General features: G+C 43.2%; 1 protein-coding gene across 1 annotated transcript in view; it reads right to left on the reverse strand.

Annotated features, from left to right (window-relative positions):
- LOC116969870 (carboxylesterase 5A-like) overlaps nt 1-9,711 on the reverse strand; it is a 17,465-nt gene extending 7,754 nt beyond the window's left edge. The window contains exons 1-3 of the mRNA XM_033016636.1: nt 9,601-9,711; nt 6,552-7,195; nt 3,319-3,504 (exon numbers count right to left, since the gene is read on the reverse strand). Coding sequence (XP_032872527.1) covers nt 3,319-3,504; nt 6,552-7,195; nt 9,601-9,681 — 911 coding nt within the window. The 5' untranslated portion in view covers nt 9,682-9,711. The remainder of the gene's footprint in view (nt 1-3,318; nt 3,505-6,551; nt 7,196-9,600) is intronic.
- Between the last annotated feature and the right edge of the window lie 4,767 nt (nt 9,712-14,478).

Genomic DNA, 14,478 nt, shown 5'->3' on the forward strand with positions numbered 1-14,478 from the left:
ACAAATCCGTCACGTACAGCTCGTGTCCACTGACCACTAAAGGCTGTTTCAGACTGACGCCGTATAGACTTTCCTAAATATGACGTCGCTAAATATGCCGTACGTGTATAATAAAATTACGAATATGAAATTAAACACAAAAATGACTCAAAAATGCATTTACATATGATTAGCCCATTTATCTCTATTTCTCTCGGAACCCCTAGTGACCTCTCGCGGAACCCTAGCGTTATGGGGAACCCCAGTTGAGGAACACTGCTTTAAACATTTATCCCTGGTGTTTCCGGTAGGCGGCGCGACTCTCGTCAGCAGCGGCCTCTGCAGTCCGTCTGCATTTTTATTATTTTATGTCTATGTTTTTATGTAGTTTTGTTATTTTTGTAGGGGTATGTGTGTGGGGGGGTGGGGGTGGTGTGGGGGGGTTGGGGGTAACTTTTAAATCTCTCCCTGCACGGGAGACCCGACCTTTTCTTTGTCGGGTCTCCGTTGTCGTTGGGGCTGCAACGAGGAGCGGCCTCCAACAGGAAGACCGGGGGCTGTGGTGCCGACTACTCACCTCATCGTCGCGGAGCTGGCCGAGTCCAGAGCGGGTGGAGCTGTGGTGGACGCTGCTGCGACCCGACCCCCAGAGATTCGGTGGCTGCAACTGCGGGTTTGGCGGACGGTAACACCGGGAGCCCGCGGGTCCCTGGAGGGAGACCGCTTTTCGGGGCTTCCGCAGCGGCGACTTCTCCCGCCCGAGTTGCGGGGTTGAAGAGCTCCTGAGCGGGGCCTTACAGCACCGCCCCACGCGGCTTGGAATGGCTGCGGGACTCTGCGAGCGCGCGCCGGGGGCTCTAACACCGAGACCCGGTGTGCGACCTTGCATCACCCGGCGTGGCTTTAATGGCCACGGGACATTCGCCATCGCCCGCCGGGGGCTTTGACTTTGACTCTGACATCGGGGGGGAGAGTGCAGTGGAGAGAGAAGTTTTTTTGGCCTTCCATCACAGCAATGTGATGGATGTTTATGTAAATTATGTTGTGTCTTGGGTCTATTTGTTTGTAATGTATGGCTGCAGAAACGGCATTTCGTTTGGACCTCAAGGGGTCCAAATGACAATAAATTGAATTGTATTGTATTGTATTAATGGTGTGAGCCAGTTGTGAAATTGGGCCCTCTGCTGGTAAGAAGAGGCAAAATCAACTCTGAATGCACACAGCAATACGTGAAGTGTGCAGCATCCATCTGAACCAATGTGCATTGCAATCCATGTACCTGTTCTTATTTTTCCCCAGTATATATGGATTCTTTTTAAATGTCATCATGGCTGCCTCACAGCGCCAGAGACTCGGGTTTGATCCTGACTATGGGTGCTAACTGTACAGAGTTTGTACATTCTCCCTGTGACAGCATGAGTTTTCTCTGGGTGCTCCAGTTTCCTCCCACACACCAAAGGCATGCAGGCTTGTAAGTTAATTGGCTTCTGTAAATTGTCCCTAGTGTATAGGATACAAAAGTGGGATAACATAGAACTAGTATACAGATGATCGACGGTCGGCGTGGACTTGGCAGGCCTGACTGTTTCTCTAATCTAAGTAGCAAATGCAAACAAACCTGACTAATTTAATTTAAATAAAAGATAGAAAGACTGGAGTATATGCATTAGATTTGGATTTTCAGAAGGCACTCTCTCAAGCTGGAACAAACTATTTTGACACAGGCTGAAAATTCAGTCTTACCCTGTGACTAAACAAATATCATTAATAATAACAGAAATGTAAAATTAATTGAGAGTGAGGAAAAAAAGGGAAATAAAGAAAGCAAGCAAATACAATAAAGAAACAGATTTCTCTACGACCTTTCCTATGCTCAAGCTTTACAGTCAATAATCATTTTTCTGCAATTCAAACTTGTTTTGTAGGCAGATATGACAATCATTTCACAAGATCCTGCAAACAATGCGATTAATGGCAAATTAAATGGCTTTGGAGAGATTGACGAGGTATTTGAAGTTGAGCAGACACACAGAAAATTCCTGCTTTTTGAAATCACCCCAACAGCATCTTATCATGAAGCAGAACAAGAAGAAAATTCCTTGGTTTAGAGTCACAGCATCAAAATAATTTTTGGAACAATTATTCCCAACTGCTTTGAATGAAACTTCCACTTATTATCATTCTGTAAAATAAAGGTTCCAAGAGAATAGCTGATGACACTACTTTCAGTGATTTGGGGATATCAACATAATTCATGGGGTTGTCTAGTAGCTTTTTATGTGGAAGAAGCCCACATGCCAAATATATATTTATTTTATGAACCTTCTGTCTGAATTACCTCAATATTATTTTAGTCTAATGGATTGTTTGAAGGGGGTGTACATTTCAGGAACAAGTTAGGTCTTTGGAGCGCAGAAGGTTAAGGGGGGACTTGATAGAGGTCTTTAAAATTATGAGAGAGATAGACTGATTTGACGTGGATAAGCTTTTCCCATTGAGAGTAGGGAAGATTGAAACAAGAGGACATGATTTGAGAATTAAGGGACAAAAGTTTAGGGGTAACATGAGGGGGAACTTCTTACTCAGAGAGTGGTAGCTGTGTGGAATGAGCTTCCAGTGGAAGTGGTGGAGGCAGGTTCGTTTTTATCATTTGAAAATAAATTGGATAGGTCTATGGACGGGAAAGGAATGGAGGGTTATGGTCTGAGTGCAGGTAGATGGGACTAGGGGAGAATAAGTGTTCGGCACGGACTAGAAGGGCCGAGATGGCCTGTTTCCATGCTGTAATTGTTACATGGTTATATGGTTATATTATATTGCTCAAATGCTAGATTGTAGATTTTAGATCATATGCTCAAATTCTAGATTTTATCTTAAATGAATAAACCAATTCATATGGTACTAACATTGACCTAAATGACACATACACAAGCGACAGTCACGAATAGCCGGTAGTCAAAAATGCTGGAGAAACTCAGCGGGTGAGGCAGCATCTATGGAGCGAAGGAAATAGGCGACGTTTCAGGTCGAGACAGATGTCCACCCGAAAGGTCGCCTATTTCTTTCGCTCCATAGATGCTGCCTCACCTGCTGAGTTTCTCCAGCATTTTTGTCTACCTTCGATTGTCCAGCATCTGCAGTTCCGTCTTAAACATCACAAATAGCAAGTGTGGTCAAAAGAATTACATTGGGAAATTAACTGAAACAAAGCAATACCATTTTCAATATATTTTTATCTTAAAGCAAAACACAACTGATGTATGGGTCTTTCAAAAATATCAGGTACTGCATATAAATATGGGATAGTTCAAGCAATTTTACAACTATGGAGTACATTACCTGTAGATGTACAGAAAGGTGTCTGCCCTGGTTGAATGTTGGTCTGCTAATTGGTAACTTGGCGCTAACCACTTGTGGTCCTGAACCAGGTCTCTGAAGCCATCTCGGAGAGCTTTTGGGTCATTTGGATGATTGAAGTCTCTGTAAGAATAGTCAATGACATCTGCCATCTGGTCTGGATTATATCTGTAGGAAATAACACGTGGAGTTATATATATTTTTAAATGTTACTGCATTCAGGATAAGTTTATTTTTCATTGCATTTGGATGTACTAAAACTAGATGTGAAAATTGGTGGGTTTGCTGATAGTGATAAGAATAGTTTCAGGGCACAGGATGATGTACCGTGTGTGAATCATTTGGTAAAATAGCCAAATCAATGGCAGTTTGAACTTAATATTAAAAACTGTGCAGTGTGTAATGTATTTTAGGAGGAATAATGAAGCAAGGATAGAAACAATGAAGGTACACAAAATTGCTGGAGAAACTCAGCGGGTGCAGCAGCATCTATGGAGCGAAGGAAATAGGCGACGTTTCGGGCCGAAACCCTTCTTCAGACCAGAAACAATGAATGATGGGCCAGAGGAACTGCTGAACAACAGAGGGATGTTGAGGAAAATAAAGTGCTGAAGGAACTCAATGGATCAGCCATGACACCATCATTCTGAAGAAGTTTCCTGATCCCAAACCGTGCCTGTCCATTCTCTCCACATATGCCGTTCCAGTCCCTCCACAGATGCTGCCTGACCCACTGACTTCCAGCACTGTTTTTTTTTTTGCTCAAGTTTCCGGCATCTGCAGTTTTATGTCTCCACAAAGAGACCTTTCACATACTTGTCCAAGGAGCCCTGAAGAGTCAAGAATCATGAGTGTTTTATTGTCATGTACCGAAACAGAACAATGAAACTCTTACTTGCAACAGCACAAGAAGTTTGTAAGCACAGTACTCAATAGGTAATATATAAGTAAAAAGTTCAATAAATAAAAATAAACAATATAGGGAAAAACAAAACAGATCCCCAAGTCCCGAGTACAACCAATTGGTGGAATTCCCTGCCACAGAGGGCAGTGGAGGCCAAGTCGCTGGATGGATTTAAGAGCGAGTTATGCCCCTGTCCCACTTAGGAAACCTGAAAGGAAAACTCTGGAGACTTTGCGCCCCACCCAAGGTTTCCGTGCGGTTCCCGGAGGTTCCCCGAGGTTTTTGTCAGTCTCCCTACCTGCTTCCACTACCTGCTTCCACTACCTGCAACCACCTGCAACCTCCGGGAACCGCACGGAAACCTTGGGTGGGGCGCAAAGTCTCCAGAGGTTTCCGTTCAGGTTTCCTAAGTGGGACAGGGGCATTAGAAAGAGCTCTAGGGCAGGGGTGGGAACCTGCGGCCTTAAGGCCACATGCGGCCTTCTAGGCCATTAAGTGCGGCCTTTTGAATGAATCCAAATTTTGTAGAACAATTCCTTTTATTTTTATTAATATGTTCTTGTTCGTCTTTTATTATTTTTATTTTTATCTTAAAATGAATGTATTTAAAATACCAAAGAGTAAAAGAAGATTCAACAAAATAATCCTCCCCGCACGAAAAATGCTTTCTTGCTTTTCAACCACATATTGCTGCGAATCTACATTCTCCTACCCAACCCAAATCAAGATGCCCTTAAGGTCACAAATGACGGATACCCATCTAGAAGATCAGCTGAAACTGCGTACCTCCATGTTGCAACCAAATATTCAAATGCTTTCCCACAAAAAGCAGTCACGGCAAAGTCATTAAAAGGTTAGTTAACTTTTGAATGAACAAGATTTTTTCATTTTCTTGAAGTTAGTACATTGTAGTTAGATTTTTAGATAATAATGTACATTTTGATGTATGTCTAATTGAAGTTTCTTGGATGCGGCCTTATTAGATTACAGCTAACTTAATGCGGCGTTCCAACATGAAAAGGTTCCCCACCCCTGCTCTAGGAGCTAGTGGAGTCAAGGGATATGGGGAGAAGGCAGGCACGGGTTATTGATTAGGGGACGATCAGCCACGATCAAAATGAATGGCGGCGCCGGATCGAAGTGCCGAATAGCCTCCTCCTGCACCTATTTTCTATGTTTCTATGTTAACCAAGGCGGTGTGTGAAGAAGGTGGTGAAAACAGCACTTGAGACATTTGCCTTATTAGCTGGGGTCAAGAGTATAAGAGAAGGGAGGGATGTTATGGTACAACTTTATAAAACATTGGTCAGGCCACCACTGGATTACTGTGTACGGTTTTGGTTTTGATTGTTAGAAGCGACCTGATTGCACTGAAAAGGATGCAGAGTAGATACACCAGGATGTTTCCTGGGATCGAGTATTTCATTTGTGAGGTTTCAGACTGGATAGGCTGAGTTTGTTTTCCTTGGAGCGGAGACCCGGTTGATGAACATAATATTACAAGGGGTATTGATAGAGTAGATAGCAAGAAACTTTACCCCCTAACAGAGGTATCTAAAACCAAAGGATACAAGTTAAAAATAAAGTGCAGGCAATTTAGAGGGGATCTGAGAAAGAATAGATAATTTAAATCTGGAATACACATAGAAACAAAGAAACATAGAAAATAGGTGCAGGAGTAGGCCATTCGGCCCTTCGAGCCTGCACCGCCATTCAATATGATCATGGCTGATCATCCAACTCAGTATCCTGTACCTGCCTTCTCTCCATACCCCCTGATCCCTTTAGCCACAAGGGCCACATCTAACTCCCTCTTAAATATAGCCAATGAACTGGCCTCAACTACCCTCTGTGGCAGAGAATTCCAGAGATTCACCACTCTCTGTGTGAAAAATGTTTTTCTCATCTCGGTCCTAAAAGATTTCCCCTTTATCCTTAAACTGTGACCCCTTTTCTGGATTTCCCCAACATCGGGAACAATCTTCCTGCATCTAGCCTGTCCAACCCCTTAAGAATTTTGTAAGTTTCTATAAGACACAAGCTGATTGGGATGAAGAAGGAAGACTTTCTACATTTAAGCAACCTCTAGACAACCTCTTGAATCACCAAGGTATAGAAGATTGCAGACGAGACCTATAAATGTGATTCGTACAGAGAGGTGCTTGATGGCAGCATGGACACGAAGGGCCGAATGGCCTGTTTTTGCTGCACGACAAATAATATCCCAACACGATTCAGACTTGACAGTTTCAGTGGGAAGTAAATTAGGGTTGAAAAACATCAACAAACAAAGGACCAAAATTATACAAACCGGAAATGCGCACTGGAGTATTCCAGCATCATTTTGTGATAAGTCTCTGTGGTAATTCCATTATCATTACCCAAAAGATTAGCGAGCTCAGCTCCTTCCTCATCATTGGTAAATCCTATAATATAAGGAATTTTCATGTAGTTTCCCTTTAGAAGTGAATCCCAAGGTGGCTCCTGCAAGAAGACACCATCGATGACAGGAGCAAACTTTATTCCAGGCACTGGGGCATCCAGAAGAGATTCCACTGGTTTTGTTCGGAGGCAGTCCACCATCTTTAAATTATTATCAGTTGGACAACCCAGCGCTTTGGCCAGTTCTTGAGTGGCAACAAGAGGGTCAGAATAATTTTCATTGCGCTTTGCCAAGGAACCTGTCACCAAAGCGTTCCCACTGCTGGAGATGGCTCTATGGAAGAGACCTCTGGTTAGGGGTGACAGGAGGAGATAATTCACTGCTAACCCTCCAGCCCCATGACCGAATAATGTAACACAGGTCGGATCTCCTCCAAAGCTCTGGATGTTGTCTCTTATCCATTGAAGCCCTTTGGACATGTCCAAGAATCCAAGGTTGCCGGGGGCATTCACATCCAGCGTGGTAAGGAAACCAAGTGGTCCAAGGCGGTAGTTGAAATCCACCACCACAACCTGAAAAGTTCAATTAATTGAATCAAATCACAGAACTGTCTGATCAAACCCAGTGTTTTCATGTATCTTCTAATTCTAACACCCATGCCTGTCAGGATGTAATAATAAGGAACTGCTGATGTTGGTTTATACCAAAAGCAGAAAGAAAATGCTGCAGTAACTCAGTGGGTCAGGCAGCATCTCTGGAGTGTCTATCAATGCTTATCAGGAACTATGCTCACTGTGAATTACTTTTCATGTAATTTATTGCTGAGCTTTAATATATTTGACCTTAACTGAATCTCTACTCCTGCTGCCTTTGACACTAACACAAAGAAATTCTGTTCATTACGCGAATAAAATCTGAAAAAAATAAGATGCTCTGTATTGTTATAAAGCAATAACCTCTTTGAACCCTGTTACAGATTGTTCCAACGGGAGGCAAAAGCTTCAACTCCGAGTTTGACATACAAATTTATTCTGAGTTGACAGAATCCTATAGCAAAAGGATTTGAGTATAGGAGCAGGGAGGTTCTACTGCAGTTGTACAGGGTCTTGGTGAGACCACACCTGGAGTATTGCGTATAGTTTTGGTCTCCTAATCTGAGGAAAGACATTCTTGCCACACAGGGAGTACAGAGAAGGTTCACCAGACTGATTCCTGGGATGTCAGGACTTTCATATGAAGAAAGACTGGATAGACTCGGCTTGTACTCGCTAGAATTTAGAAGATTGAGGGGGGATCTTATAGAAACTTATAAAATTCTTAAGGGGTTGGACAGACTAGATGCAGGAAGATTGTTCCCGATGTTGGGGAAGTCCAGAACAAGGGGTCACAGTTTAAGGATAAGGGGGAAAGTCTTTTAGGACCAAGATGAGAAAAACATTTTTCACACAGAGAGTGGTGAATCTCTGGAATTCTCTGCCACAGAAGGTAGTTGAGGCCAGTTCATTAGCTATATTTAAGAGGGAGTTAGATGTGGCCCTTGTGGCTAAAGGGATCAGGGGGTATGGAGAGAAGGCAGGTACAGGATACTGAGTTGGATGATCAGCCATGATCATATTGAATGGCGGTGCAGGCTCGAAGGGCCGAATGGCCTACTCCTGCACCTATTTTCTATGTTTCTATGAAAGTGGAATGAACAACTCTGTTGGCTGCTGTAAAGATAGTTGTGGACATAAATGCAGCATTCATATTGTAAAGTGTCGGGCTGGCAATTACGCCTGTAAATCTTTCCACTGCTTTTAGACGTGGTTCTCCAAAGGGATCAATGGTAACATCAACCTTATTTTGGAGAAAAGTGAAAAGATACAATAATAATATGAATGTCATCTTACCATACTTGTGTCCCATGCATTTACATTGTATTAGGGTGGCACAGTGACGCCATTGGGTGAGCTGCTGCCTCGCACCACCAGAGACCTGGGCTAGATCCTGACTTTAGGTGTCTGTGTGGAGTTTGCATGTTCTCCCTGCTACCTCATGGGTTTCCTCCGGGTGCTCCGGTTTCCTCCCACATCCCAAAATGTGCAGATTTGTAGATTAATTGGCCTCTGTAAAGTTCAGTTTAGTTCATTGCCATGTGTACCGAGGTATGGCGAAAAGCTTTGGTTGCGTGCTATCCAGTTAGCAGATAGACAATACATGATTATAATTGAGCCATTTACAGCGTATAGATACATGATAAGGGAATAAGTAGAATTCTATAATAAGGGAATTAGTACAAGGCAAAGCCAGCAAAGTCCAAACATTTATAGTCCAAGGTGGTGTGTAGCGAGTGCATGAGAAAGCGGGATAACAGAGAACTAGTGTGAACAGTTGATCGATGGTTGGCATGGACTCGATGGGCTGAAGGACCTGTTTCCATGCTGTATTTCTAAACTAAACTAAATGAGAAATAAATGTGCATAGAAGCATTAACATGGTATTAAGAATATTTCCAACCTTGATCAAGACTAGTCCAAGGATACGAGCTTACATTCATGTACTGATGAGCACTTGCACTCTGGTTACATAGAAACATAGAAACATAGAAAATAGGTGCAGGAGTAGGCCATTCGGCCCTTCGAGCCTGCACCGCCATTCAATATGATCATGGCTGATCATCCAACTCAGTATCCTGTACCTGCCTTCTCTCCATTCCCCTGATCCCTTTAGCCACAAGGGCCACATCTAACTCCCTCTTAAATATAGTCAATGAACTGGCCTCAACTACATTCTGTGGCAGAGAATTCCACAGATTCACCGCTCTCTGTGTGAAAAATGTTTTTCTCATCTCGGTCCTAAAAGACTTCACCCTTATCCTTAAACTGTAACCCCTTGTTCTGGACTTCCCCAACATCGGGAACAATCTTCCTGCATCTAGCCTGTCCAACCCCTTAAGAATTTTGTAAGTTTCTATAAGATCCCCCCTCAATCTTCTTACCTGTCCATAGGCAGCGAGATTCTTCATGTCGTACGCTCCAGCTGCTCCACATCGCAGCGAACCATGGTGTATGTAAACCATCACTGGGAGAGGCGGAGAACTGTTGTTTGTCTGTCAACATAAATTAATAATTTGAATAGTAAAACCCGCAGTGCGAATAACCAGCTACCTGATTTCAACATAAATGACACCAAACAATTTCAGCAATCATCAATTATTCAAATTTTTAACATGAAAAATTTACACATCTTCAAAAAGAATTAAACAAACTGGATAATTGAGTTTCATTCTTGGTTTCTGTTTGATAAATAGATAAATCTTGGTCTTTTGAATTTCAGATTAAAACTAAGTCACGTATTTTTGCCATGGGAAGTAATTGATGACGGTTTCTTGGAAGGGTCTCTAATGCTTTTGGCACATTGGCCTTCATCAGTCAGAGTATTGAGTATAGAAGTTGGGAGGTAATTTTTGGTTATATAAGACGTTGGTTAGGCTGCTTTTAGAGTATTGTGTTCTGTTCTGGGCACCATGTTATAGGAAAGATGTTGACAAGCTGGAAAGGGTGCAGTGAAGATTTGCGAGGATGTTGCCAGGACTGGAGGGCCTGAGCCATAGAGAGATGTTGAGCAGGCTAGGATCCTATTCCTTGGAGAGCAGGAGGATGTGGGGATCTGGGCCAAATGCAGGCAGGTGGGACTGGTGTAGATGGGACATATTGGCTGGTGAGGGCCAAAGGGCCTGTTTCCATGCTGTAAGACTTTATGACTCTTTGACTCTAGAGACAGAGAAGTAAGGTAACTGGCAAAATGAATTATTGTTACACAGTTTGCAACGGATTTCAGCACTTTGTGTTTTACTCAAGATTCCAGCATCTGTAGTTTCATGTGTCTGCAATATACTGGTAGAATCGGGTCCTAAAAAAACACACATTTTGAAATTTGCTATATACCCAAATAGGAAAGAAAACATACGATAAGAGTGGTGAAAATATTTGGATAGGTCTTTCAAAGAGTTGTCCCAGGCTCATGGACTGAATGTCAACGCTTTACCCTGCATAGATCTATACGATTCTTTAAGCAGTATCTTCTCTCATACAAGATGGGATACGATAGATCTATTGCATTCTCAGATAGCAAAGTAAACATCATAGCTTTACTGATGGCTTATCTACAGATTCTGAATAAACGTTGATGACCTTTTCCTATTTATTGTGGATCAATTCATTTTGTGAATGAAAACAATGAAAGATGGAGGGTAGGAATAGGTCAACTATGCAATGATTCAACCCTCTTTCATCTTTCCAGTTATATTAAATATACTAAATACATTGCATTGCTTGTCATCAAGGAATTGAGACTGCTGAGAAATTGATCGAAAAATAGAAAACAGGTGCAGGAGGAGACCATTGGGTCCTTCTTGCCAGCACCGCCATTCAATATGATTATGACTAATCATCCAAAATCCGTACCCCTTTCCTGCTTTTTCCCCACATCCCTGGACTCCATTAGCCCTAAGAGCTATAATCTAACTCTCTTGAACACATCCAGTGAATTGGCCTCCACTGCCTTCTGTGGCAGAGAATTCCACAGATTCACAACTCTCTGGGTGAATATGTTTTTCCTCATCTCAGTCCTAAATGCCCTTATTCTTAAATTGTGATCCCTGGTACTGGACTCCCCCAACATTTTCCTGCATTTTCCATACCTTGATCCAAGTAAATTACTTTAGTTTAGTTTAGACATACAGCTTGGAAACAAGCCCATCGGCCCACCAAGCCCGCACAGAGCAGCGATCCCCGCACATTAACACTATCCTGCACACACTAGGGACAATTTATACATACACCAAGCCAATTAATCTACACACCTGTACGTCTTTGGAGTGTGGGAGGAAACTGAAGATATCGGAGAAAGGCCACGAGGTCACGGGGAGAACGTACAAACTTCATACAGACAGCACCCGTAGTCGGGATCGAACATGGAACTCTGGCGCTGCAAGTACTGTAAAGCAGCAACTCTACCGTTGCGCCACCGTGGCTGTGACTTCCAAACAATGAGTCCATGAACAGACCAACTGCTGCCTCAATCTCCTTCAGGAGTATGCTATATTCCAACCTCAATTACTTTGTGACAATGATGTTTTTAAGATGGTAAAGGGATAAGATAATATTAATCATTACATAATATTTCATTTTATCCATAAAATCTACCTAAAGTCTTGCCCATGCACTTGCCCATAAATGACTACCGCCCTGTCGCCCTGACCCCAATAATAATGAAGTGTTTTGAACGCCTGGTGAAACCCCACATTACTGCCAGCCTCCCCTCATCGTTAGACCCCCTCCAGTTTGCCTATCGCCCCAACCGTTCTACAGAGGATGCCATCTCTACCACGCTGCACACAGTACTCACGCATCTGGAAAACAAAAACACATACGCCAGAATCCTGTACATTGACTTCAGCTCAGCGTTTAACACCATCATCCCACAGAGACTTGTGGAGAAACTAACCCTGCTGGGCCTCAACACCACCCTGTGTCACTGGATCTTGGACTTTCTGACAGAGAGACCGCAGTCAGTCCGTGTTGGCAAGAACACTTCAGGCTCGATCACGCTGAGCACCGGCTCCCCTCAAGGCTGTGTGCTCAGCCCGCTGTTGTTCACATTGCTCACACATGACTGTGCTGCCAGATTCAGGGACAATAAGATCATAAAATTCGCTGATGACACAACAGTGGTGGGACTCATCAGCGGAGATGACGAATCAATGTACAGGGAGGAAGTAAAACAACTAGTGGATTGGTGCGGCAAAAATAATCTAGAATTAAATGTCGACAAAACGAAGGAGATGGTTGTCGACTTCAGGAGGGCGCAGCCAAAGCATACACCCCTCAACATCAGTGGCACTACAGTGGAGAGAGTGGAGAGCATAAAGTTCCTCGGTGTGCAAATTACAGACAGCCTCACCTGGTCCAGGAACACCACTGGGACCGTCAAACGGGCCCATCAGCGACTGCACTTCCTGAGGAAACTAAAACAGGCCTCACTCCCCACCAACATCCTCAGGACTTTCTACAGGGGCACGGTGGAGTCTGTACTCACGTACTGCATAAATACGTGGTACTCCACCTGCAACTGCTCGGACAGGAAGGCTCTGCAGAGGGTAGTGAGGGGAGTAGAGAGGATCATTGGCGTCTCCCTACCCTCGGTACAAGAACTGTTCCAGAGCCGCTGTCTGAAAAAAGCTCAGAGAATAGCTAAGGACAAACTGCACCCCCTCCACATACACCTGGATCTCCTGCCATCAGGCAAGAGATATCGAAGCATCAAAGCCCGGACTACAAGACTGCTAAACAGCTTCCTACCACAGGCTGTGAGGCTGCTAAACAGTCACTCTGTACTCAGTCACTTGATTCTGTGGCTGGCACGGACACTTTAATAACTGGCACTGGCCACTCAAATCAGCTGCCCCGGACATTTTATGATTGGTTTATTGTATTTTAACGTTGTGTTTTACCTGCTTTTAACTATTTATACTGTTCCATCAGGGACTGGATTGTTGTTAGTATTATGGGTGAAATGTTTTAAATTTCATGTGCGATGCTCCGCTATTCCCTGGGAAACGTCTTTTCATTTTGCACTGTACAACTGTTGCTTGCAAGATGACAATAAAGGTTGATTGATTGATTGATTGATTGATTGATATGTGGTGTGGGAGGTCAGTGGCAAATTTATTAATGTGTGAGCTACGAAATGGGAACTCAGGACAGATTGTAAGAGCAGATAGATTTGATGCATTCAAAATTTTGTGATGCAGAGTCTCAACTTGAGATTCAAATTCACTGATCCACGTGTTACTTCATTTTGTGCCTGTGCCTATCTGAGTAAAGCCAGATACAGGATATGGGTATTAGCTCAAAATGAAACTGCAGTGGATCAGTGGTCTATCAAACAAATCAGTTTATTGAAGGTCGTTACAGTGCACAACTGCTAAACTGCTAAATCTTAGAAAACCCAAAGACTCATAGCACCTGCAGCATTTTTATATTCTCATGACCCAATGCTTACTTGTGGAGTTGAAATAAATGATCACTGATCAATGTCACAGTAACATTTCATCTTCGTCTTTCCCCAGAGTTAACTTTATCCTACGTTTCCTGTTTTGAAAATCTCAACATTAATAAGGTGCCTTACTTCACTTCAGGACACCCTAAATGTAACACAGTAACAAGTAATGTTGGCCCTGTGATACTGTGTAAAATATGGTAATTAATGTGTGTGCAATAGCACCAAGTTGATGATAACCAGATTGTTTTGTCATGTCAGACAGGGCATAAATGCTGACGAGGACACTGGGAGAATTATTTGAAATGGGATATTTTACTCCCACAAATGAGGGTCAAATGTGGGCTTTGATTGAATGCTTCACCTAAAAGGTAGCACTGAACAGTGTTTTAGAATTTAGAGATTAGCTTGAGAGAGACGGCATGGAAACAGGCCTTTTGGCCCTCTGAGTCCCGCACACTAGCACTATCCTACACACTAAGGTCAATTTACAATTTTACATAAGCCAATTAACCTACAAACACTGTCTTTGGATTGTTGGAGGAAACCAGAGCACTTGGAGAAAACCCACGCAGTCACGGGGAACGTAGAAACTCCGTACAGACAGGATCAAACCGGGTCTCCGGCGCTGTAAGGCAGCAACTCTACCGCTGCGCCACTGTGCCACTCCTGTTCCACATTTTGCAGTGGAATGTCAGCTTAGATTACGTGCTCAGATCTCTGCAGTGGGGTTTGAACTCTAGCTTTCTGACTCAGAGAAATAAAACGTTTAGCACCCTTGATCTACGAGCAACATCCAGCAAAGCTGCCACTG

The sequence above is a fragment of the Amblyraja radiata genome, chromosome 2 (genome assembly GCF_010909765.2).
Source record: "Amblyraja radiata isolate CabotCenter1 chromosome 2, sAmbRad1.1.pri, whole genome shotgun sequence".
NCBI lineage: Eukaryota > Metazoa > Chordata > Chondrichthyes > Rajiformes > Rajidae > Amblyraja > Amblyraja radiata.